The sequence below is a fragment of the Musca autumnalis genome, unplaced genomic scaffold, assembly GCF_047663935.1.
Source record: "Musca autumnalis isolate F117 unplaced genomic scaffold, ASM4766393v1 scaffold_2, whole genome shotgun sequence".
Classification (NCBI taxonomy): Eukaryota; Metazoa; Arthropoda; class Insecta; order Diptera; family Muscidae; genus Musca; species Musca autumnalis.
The window spans coordinates 126174963-126185588 of NW_027411755.1; the positions used below are offsets into that span (position 1 = coordinate 126174963).

The 10626-nt window shown below is 35.7% G+C and overlaps 1 protein-coding gene across 2 annotated transcripts in view; it reads left to right on the forward strand.

Annotated features, from left to right (window-relative positions):
• Positions 1–9314, forward strand: part of LOC141394564 (uncharacterized) — a 523342-nt gene extending 514028 nt beyond the window's left edge. For both annotated transcript variants that reach the window (XM_073969172.1, XM_073969173.1), the window contains exon 10: positions 8714–9314. In XM_073969172.1, the coding sequence (XP_073825273.1) occupies positions 8714–8942 (229 nt within the window). In that variant the 3' untranslated portion in view covers positions 8943–9314. The remainder of the gene's footprint in view (positions 1–8713) is intronic.
• The last annotated feature ends 1312 nt before the right edge of the window (positions 9315–10626 follow it).

The window sequence follows — 10626 nt, forward strand, 5'->3', positions numbered from 1 at the left end:
GTAGAAAACTCGGATACACATGAACTATATCTGTTCCTGGAGGACATATCCGGTTATTTGAATGTCTACAGCTAAAGCCCTCATTGAGTAATAATGAATCCTAGAAGAAAGATTCGCCGCTTGTCAGACTTCTGTGTTATGGCGGGATGAATGTCGTTGACCTACAACGAACTTCATATAAAGTTAATAGATTATGCAAAATTTACCGAAATACATAAACATACGGTTTTTTGAGAAAGTAATGAGTAAACCTGTTAAAGGACAATGAAAACGTGACAATATTGATTTCTTGGATATGGCAAACCTACATACATTTAATTTTCGGTGGAACATTTTTGTAGAAAATTTCATTTTGTTTTACTTTTTGAGTTCAAGAACAAAAAGAACATGGAAAGAGGACAGCATATTCGACAGAAAGGTTCCTCGTTCTATTTAACTGAAAACATGTCATCTAAAAATGATGAAACAATTTCTCCAAACAGGGATATAAAGCAATTTTCTTAATGATTGTTAGGGTCAATCAAAAAATTAATTATGTCATAATTCAGAAATTTCAGCTATGGGATCCTTTGGTGTTCTTACTTCAGAGGATAGTAAATAACCTGTGAATAGTCTTTTAACATAGTATAATATACCGTTTGCATATATGTTTTCTTATACCTTTCTTTTAAAATAAATAATGATTTTTAAAAAAATGTTCTGGTTTCAAATTTAATGTTATATTTCTATAACATGGAAAAAATTTCGCCCGGAGTCGGAGTCGAGTTATTTTTTTCGACTCAGACTCCGACTCCAGCAAAATTGCTCGACTCCGACTCGTAGACTCCGACTCCGAAACCCTGGTTTTGGAGATATGGTGCGAAATGTATTCAAATTATGGAATTTTTAGATATATTATAAAATTTATTTTTTTTTTCATTTCTCCAAATATTTTATTTTGGCCCTTATCTACAAATTTGCTGCAAAGGTCAGAAGAAGATTTGCATTGGTTTCAGAGATATAGCCCCGAGTTGTTTAAAAAGTTGTTGTTTAATGTTTAGATGGGGCCATAAAATCCAAGCAGTATCTGACTCAACAAAACGGAACTAGGGCTTTTGTACTTTGGGTCTGTACTTTCAAAAAATCCTCACTTCAAATTATTTGTGCAAATAATTTTTTACCTTAAAAATGTTGCACAGTGTTATTTACCGAAGAGATAGATTCTGATACCAGGATTATTTTTACTTTTAATATTATGTTACAAAAGAAGCGTTATAATTTGTTTTCTTAATTGTACGGTTAGAAGTTTTTGGACTCGATGACAAACACTTTGATGGACTTAGTTCTATATAGTTTCGACAAATAACAATCGATCCTTATTGAACCCCACATAATTATTCACTAATAATTATTTGAGAGACACTCCTCTCGATAGTTACCGCGCCCATAAGCTTTTTAGTTGGCCACCGTAGTGTTTAGAGCTTTGTCAGGAAAAGTAGGATATCGCTGTAAACAAGACTACAAAATGTCCAAAGAATCATCGAACAGTCTTTAAACTGCAGTTATGTTAGACTTGTATAAGAGACCTGAAGATGTTGTCCAAACATATTCTCTTGGACCTTGATGTACTTTTGGAAGTAATCTTGCGAACCATATTAGGTTCGATTTTAGACCGAATCGGTTAGTCCCTTCGACCATTTTAGTGAACATTTTTGAACTTTTATGGCGGAGGTACCGATATTACTTAAATTTAATTTAGACAAAACATTACGAGATCCATAACTTGGACCGAGAGTTATCATGAGTTCCAACCTGCCAGACAAACAGAGATACAGACGGACGGACGGTGGTAAGTACTTCCATCTTGGCTGAAACGAATATCGTCCAAACATATGTGAAGTCTTAAATCATTATTTTGATGAAATCTATACAATCCTAGTGTATATAATCTCGTAATCTAAAGTCTGAGGTTACAATTATACTTCGTAAAAAGTAAAAATCAAGTGACGCACAAAAATTCATTTGTCTTCATTATTTTCTCATACTGTTTAGCAGCAAATTTGTCTAAAACAGAATAACAAAATTTTGGCGATGGCATTAAAACAAATTTCTAATTGGCTTTCAATATGTAGTCCACGAAGGACCGACCCTTCATACATTTTATTCAATAGATTTTTTTATATGTATACATATTTCCATTCCCATAATACTGAACTCGTTATTTTTGTTATAACCGGATAAGTTTTAAGCGTTGAGAGCTCTATACTGTTCGAATAAATAATAGACATGGGGTATATTCATTAAGGAATTAGCATTTGATAGTGGTATGATATGACATGAAGAAGTAATTCAGATTTTATTGGAAGTTTCTCTCAAAAACAGCTTACAAACAAAAATTTTTAAAATATTTTCTTACAAAACTTGTTAATGATGAACATTTTCTGTTCAGAAACTTAAGAAAATATAAGTTTTACTTTGAAATCTTCAAATATACAAACATTTTTATGAGAAAAAAATGCAATAACTAGTTACAGTAGCTTAAAAAATTGTGTTCGACCAAACCATTTCGGGGTGGGCCGGGCCCCCCGTGCCCCCCCCCCCCCTGCGTACGTCCCTGTCTCCAAACGAAGAACTACATCATTGCTCTCCATTAAAAAATCTGACCTGGGTTTCTGTTCGGTAGAATAACGATTGTATCATGGATTCTTAGGTGGTAGCCTTCATTAACCGAGATAATATGTAGTGCGGCAATAAGTATGTAGCGGACGATACTTTGGCATTGCTTTTCCAGAATATCAGGACATGGGCCTGTTAATACACGGTGTTATAGAAGGTTGCTATCGACAGTCGGTTCGTTCGATGGAATGTACGATATCGCCTGAAGTCATTACAGATGTGCCTCAATTGCGGATCTTTCATCACAATGTAATCATGTGTGTGATCGTGAATATGACACACATACATATTTCGAGACGTTTGCAGAATTCTCCATTTTGTGTCGCTCTGGCAGGACTTTCAGGCATCTTTATGGTGATGAAATCTGAAAGCTTTTCTATCGATTCTTTTCACCTATCTATTTCAATATTCATACATCCCTCCAATAACAAATCCACAAATTGTTATTAGTTTCTTTCATTTATCTCTGTCAATTTCCACAAATGCAACAAAGGTGAGTACTGCTCCTCTAACCACTTGCCATTTGGAAGAGTGTGAGAATTCTTTATGGCATCGTTTACACACTTTACACAACGCCATTTTCAGCAAAAATATCTACCACAGCAAACACAACAACAAACCTTGCAACACTATTAACAGCTAGCAGCAAACATCATCACCCCGAAATTGAAAGGAGAAATAAATGTTGGAAAAAAACATATCCCTCGAATTGAAAGGTGTATTTGTTACAATTCATGTTCACAACATTTGTGCGAATTGGATTTTACGGTACGAGTGTATGGGTGCTTGTAGGTGTGTGAATTGGAATCATGATGAATATAAACAAATATAAATCGAAGTGTCAATATTTTCTGACATAGAATGAGATTGCAATGCTATTTATTTAAGTAAGAGTATTCTTTACTCTCTCATTCTCCGTCCGCCTCATTCGTCCTCTTTCACTGCACACCGGGCAATGCACCGTTTTTGCAACACTCATTGCATGTGTGTGTAAATTTAAGATTAGAGTATCTCCTCTTTCCATTTTTGTGCATATAACAAACAAAATGGACTTGTTTTTCTCAATGCTGTGCTGAAATATCCAACAAGTTGCACGCCACAAAGTGATTCAGAATTTTTTGGCTACAGAGGGTTATGATCACCATAGGATTTTTTTATACCACCCAACCTCCACCATAGTATGAAAGGTATATTAAGTTTGTTTTTCTGTTTGTAACTGATCAAAATAATCATTTGCGACCACATAACGTGTATGGTAAAAACCAAAAATGTTCTACAATCCATGAATCCGAGTTTCACCCATTCCGAAATCGCGAACTGTTAACATATTCTATATAGTATGACTGAAATTCTTTAAAATGAAGTGTTTTAGGAGGGATCCCATAATTCGCCCATTAAATTTACTTTTGGTGGAAGCTGTGTTGGCATCAACATAGAAAAATGGGTAGAAATGGGTTCAAGTTTTTTTTTATGTTCCCTTCCGATTTCCGGCTTACCCTTACATTTTATAGACCTATGCCCAAAGAGAAGCACACAATCACAGAATAGTCCATGGGCAACATGATACTAGTGTATGATTTTTTGATATATCCACTGCATTCACCAAAAATTTATGCTGCCATTTTGAAGCCGGAATTTCGGGTTTTTTTTTGTTTTTGAATTTTTTATTTGCGTGTCATAAATTACAGAGATACGCGAGTAATATGGGTCTTTTACGCAAAATAGAATGTGGAGGCACATCCGCGGTTCTTGAAGAATCTATTTGAGATAGGTGTATGTTGATGCATTTTTAATGGGCGCTAATGAAACCGGATGCGCATCAAAATCGTATGCAAATTGCGCGACTTTTACCGTCTTTAAGGTTTTTGGCATTGTGAAATGCAACTGACGACAATGGGCGTTGTGTGAAACATCGAAATATGCATAGATATGAAAGAGATTGATTTGCTGTATCCAAAATCGGATGCGCATCAACCGACTTTAACTAATTCGCGAATAACAGCTTTTTAGTGGTTGAAATTTCAATATTACTCTTAATTTCCTACCCTTATAAGTTATCACAGTAAGCAGTTAAGTCTTCTCTATGGTAAACAATATTTCTTGATGATGTTTTAGGAGTATACTTTAATTATTGTATGGGATATTAGCGAAATAGTTGGAGAAATTCCAAATATTTTATTTTAATTTTTTTAATCGAACCAAAAAATATATTTGAAATAATATTGTACGGAATTAGGTTTAAACTTCCGTGTAGACGTTGTTTTATTCCCCGATACTATTTGTACCAAATTAAACAGGAATCGTTTTGGATGACGATTCTACAATGCTTTATTGACACACAGCTTATCTCCAGTAAGCACAAAGCTTTACTCTATTCAGGTTAGTTCTTTACTTACACTTACGGTTTAAAGCTCGCGGTTAATTAACAAGTAACTCTCCACTCGCTATACACCCGTATTTATATCCGCTTGCGTATGCATAGACTGTTCCAGCACCCTTCATCTGGGAGGTTCTACAATGTTCAAACAAATTCCAGATGCACATACTCGTATACAAAAAGACGAATTAATGTAAACAACGCGTCAATGCGCCAGCGGAAATAAATACGAGGGCACGAGGGGCTACAATGTTTACTATTAACAATCGGTGACGACAAAAAATTGGGGTTTTGGCCAGGACAATCGATTCCTGAACCACTGTGCGCCGAAAATTTTGATGTACCAATGCACCAAGGTGGCTTAAGCGTGCACAATAATTGAGCTAGAACGCTATATTTTTGAATTTTTTTTTTCCATAGGCAAGTCAAGTTCAAATACTGTCCACGTCTTGGTATAGCCCTCATATAACGGTACCTCTGAAATGTAGGTATTTTGAAAATTTTAGCGGAATTTTGTTTTCAGAGCAAGCTGTAATTTGACATATGAGGTTCCCAGTGGTCACAAAATTTCTCCACCAAAATTATCAACACAGTACCACCGATTTTTTAGTTTTTATCTACATTTTCGGCCCAGATTGGATGTCCTTTGGAATTAATGGTTACTTCATCAAATATTGAGGAAATAAGCCCACGTTGTGGTACAAAGAAAGAAAATTATTTTTTCCTTCTAAGTTCAGAATATTTACTTGTTATGTATCGCTTTAAACAGGAACTTTGGTATACATTTCAAAACGATCCTCGAATAATCCTCAAACTAAAGCAAACATGTTTAACTTTTGCGAGGCACGTACACGAAAGTGTTGTCCGATTGATGTACGATTGGAAGAAATGTTACGATGTTGAAAGTTTCGACCCAATCGTATACTCAATTCGCATGTTATCGGGCTCAAATGACTGACATTTTAGATGGTGGCGCTAGTTTTTTTTTAGATCTTTTCGGTCAATATCTCAGGAAGCATTGAATTATGCCTTGAGAAATTTTACCGTCGTAATAGGGACCAAAGGGCTACCCACTGCAAAGATATTTCAAAACGATCTGAGACATGTTTTAGATTGTGTCCATCCATTTGAGGATGATAATAATAAGTTTATTGCTTGTTGAGTTGAGGGAGGAGATGAACAAATTTCCGGCATATAGTTGTTATTGTTGTAACCAAGCAAATATGCTCGTTCTGTGTCCTGTTTGAGGCGGATGGAAAGCGGACGGCCTTTACACCCCCTCAACCATTTCAGATTGCGGATTTGCCGAAGCCGTACTGTCATCAAAATAAAAGTTTGACTCGGTCGTCACCTCAATAGGAGTCTTGGCTATGAAAAGAATGTTATAAAGCTATTAAAGCAAAGATCGCGGCATGTAAACCTGCACCTTAGTACAATGATTGATTAGCATGCTTGCCTTCAGCACTGAATTCCTAAGTTCGTTCTTGAACCCTCAGCCCGCTTTCGCTTTTATTACTTAAGTATTTTAACCATGTACAATTTCGTACTATGTTTGGCATACTATTCCTATTCAGACTTACCGTTAAGAAACAGATGTACCCATCAGAGGCCTGCGTTGAATCAACGCAACTATGTAGTGTATCGCATCATTTCGTAAACAAATCATTCATTTTACCAAAAATCAGCATACGCCAATGACTACCACAAGAATGCATTTCTTATCTCAAACAATCGGTTTGATTCATTCATAAATGTGTGTGATCTACGAACTACTAATCTGTGATCGTTAATGTACAAACAAACACCACATGAAGAGAGAGTAGTAATACTACAAGGCATAAAGTATGAGAGAACTGAAAACAAAAACAACACAGTTGTCTAAACATAGCTGTCTACAAATATGGGGAATTTATGAGAGAGGTGTGTTGTTGTGGTATACAAAGGCTGTGTTAGCTAAACAGAGAATGCGTTTATTTTGGTGTTACAACAACGTACATAGGCGGACATAACTGTGATTCATTTGATGCGTTTAGATTTTTTATGTGTTTTCGATTGTTTTTCTTTTCGCTAGTTGTGTGCATAAATTATACTCGGAACGAAGTTAACACGAACAATTCGAGCAAGAGGTAGTAATTTGTACGAAGCAGTAAAGTCTTTACATACAATGCGTTAAATATGAATCAGCAATGTTTGTGTTTGACTTTCAACAGAATATTGATTACATTCTAACGCAAAAAAGAGAGTGGTGGTGCGTACTAGTATCGCTTTTTCTTGTGTCTACCGCAATTCATAAAATTGGCACCGGTTGCAGGTCACTGGTACCCATTGATATGGGTGAAGTAGGTCCCTCCTTGGCCCTTCGGTTATGGTTTTGGGAAATTGTTATCTTTTGTCAAAAGTTTCGGCGTACTCGAAATGTCCTTACAAGTGGCGATAAGAGGGAAGAGAATTCAATCTGATACACTTCTTCTTTTTCAATTCAACGTAATTGGTGGCGTATTAGTGGTGTCATGCATTATACGCCACACGTGCTACTTTTCACGACAATGTAATTTTTTTATTCTTGGATATATTTTAACAAAAATTACATACTAAAAATTATTTCGATATCATTTAAGTGGCGATAAAAGAAAGGAGACGTATCATTTAGGTTTCCATGAAATTTGGCGGAACTCATTAATATGAAAGATGTTTTCACTGACCCATTTGATGTGTTCTTTGGACATGTGTATAAGTAATGATTTTATATTCTATCCTAATGATATTGAGCAAAAAAATTTGTCCTTTTTCTCTTAATTCTTGTAACTATCAAAAACCATACATATGTCATTTTCTCACATAAATATTTTTCAGGTTGGACAACATGGGGGAGATGTTTCTTCCTTTAAATTATTCAAACAAATATTGGTGTTGAATGTTAGAAAAATTGTTAGTTTTTTTGCTAGTCAATACAATACAAAGCAGAGGGCATTGGGTTTGTAGAAAAAGCTTCGAGCACAAAGAGTGGGAGAGCAATATCAAAAGGCATGTTTACATACCACTAGAAATGTAATACAATATCCGTTGTATATTGCACTTTTATATACATATGTATACAAAAATATGTATATGTATTTTGGATTCTAAACAAAATTCTAAACACACAAAAGTGTTGAATACATGGAGGAATGGCATTGCAAATATATGGTAGCTTCTAGTTCACTGCGTTGAGGGCCAAGTGTTGTCAGTAAACGCTTCAATGACTGCAAACTGTAAACAGCAACAAAGGATGGATGAACAACAAGAAGCAGCAGCTAAAACAGATTGACACTTTGCCTAAAATTTATGGCCTAGTTTGCCTTTATGTATGTCTGCCAGTCTCTTGGTCTTTGTGTTGGTGCCAATGCCATTAGGGGCCACTTTCATGAATAATGGCAATGGGTTCTTCTTTTGCCTAACATAACCTTGGACACTCTTATATCTTTTGTTCCTCCCTTCTTTAATTTTTTTTTCTTGTTTATCTTGTGGGCATTGCTTTGCTAGGCTTAAGACAAATTTTATTTGATATGCATAAATTTGTTGGAAAATAAATTATAAAAATCTTTTTCTTATGGAAATTTTTAGGGATTAAATTAAAGAATTAGTTTAGCATATGACAACAATTTTGCTTTAATATCTATTTTCTTTCTTTTTTCCTTGCAGCACACCCAAAGGCCTGGAAGATGTCTCCTCATATCCCACATTATTTGCTGAATTACTGGGTGCCGGTTGGTCCATTGAAGATCTAACCAAATTGGCGGGTGGCAACTTTTTACGTGTCATGCAACAAGTGGAAAGAGTGCGAGATGAAAAACGTGCTGCCGGTGTTAAACCCTATGAAGATCATCCCAATTTCCGTGCCGAAGATCCATACAATTGTACATCCAGTTAATCGTATGTGGGCATTTAGATGGCAGCTTTAAACCCCCAACAAATGCTTTAAGGTTGTGTGCAGGTAGTGTGGGCGCGCACATTTAGGGATGCAGTGGGATTTCTTCTCATAATATAAAAACAAGAAAAACCCAAACGAATCACCATCATATGGCAGTGCTGTACCAGGAATATTTATTTAGTACATACACACACAGATGTATGCATTTGATGCCTGGTCAAGAACTCAAAGTAAGACATGTATTTTGTATTTTAGATAAAATCATGAATGACGAAACAAAAAAACAAAAACTCTTAAAAATGTATTTAATTTTTGGCAACACATAGTTTTTAAGTTTAAATATTAAAGTATAGACATGTATAAACAAAAAAATATTTAATAGTTATAAATTACAAACATAGAATATGAATTAAATATACAAAAAGAAACAAACAATTTACTTTAGATGAAAGAATTTCGGTTTTGCCCATTGTAATAAAAATAGGAAAACTTTTTAATTATTTTTTATTCATTTTTATTTTAATATAAATTTATTATTATTGACAATTTAATCTGAGAATATCAATATAATTAACTTCCCGTATAAATTAATATTTCCATTTAAACTATATTTCAGTTTAATGTAATCGGTGGCGTATAATTAGTGTCATACATAATACGCCCCAATGACCATCGAGCTCAGAGTTAGTTGTGATTGCCGTAAATCACAGCGTAACCGTATTCAAAGCTGCACTCTTGGCTACCAGTTTCTCAATTACCCCATCCATTGGATAAAAATCAAGTAGCACATTGAGGGCCAACTTTGAGTGCTTTTTATGAAGCCGATGACTAATATTGATGCCGGCGTTTCGACGTTGCTTAATTTATGAATATGCGATGCCTTGCTCAAAACGTTCCACTATATCATAGGCAAGAATTGGGCGAACGATGGTCGCAAAAAACCCATGGATGACCTGTGGTCTCAACCCCCAGCTCTAGCCAATAGAATTCTTGTACGTGGTACTATGGTTGGACAAAATCAATTTAGACGCCGTTTCCATCATAGAGCCATCGATTAAAATCTCTATATGGTCTAGGGCGGAGAGTTGTAGGTCTAGGCCTCATTGATATCTAATCACTTGTATTGATATGTAATCACTGATTTTCCCAGAGCTCAGTGGTAGTTCTGATCGCCATATAATCGCAGCGAAGCCGTATTAGGAGCTGTGCCTTGAATTAAGCGTCTTGAACCGATGTAGCGCATTGAGGATTGATGCCGTTCTTTGGACGTTGTTTTATTTACGAAGATACGATGCCTTGCTCAAAGAATTCCACCTCACCAGAGATCCATAGGCAAGAATTGGCAGCACAAGATTCAGTGGATTGAGATTTAGTAGCACATTGAGGGTCCACTGTGGAGTGCTCTTTATGCCATCGGTGATTAGGATCGATACCGTTTTTTGGACGTTGTTTTATTTACGAATATAGAGTGCCTTGCTCAAAGCATTATACCCACACCATAGATCCATAGGCAAGAATTGAATGCACGGTGGCCGTGAAAATCCTGACCTGACCTGTAGTCTCAGTCCCCAAGTCATACCAATGGAATTCTTATAAGATATACAAAGTTTGATCCGTTCAATAATTAAGATGAGCACCAAGCAGAGCTGAATTCTCCTCGTTAGCCTAAAGGATGAGAGTATTT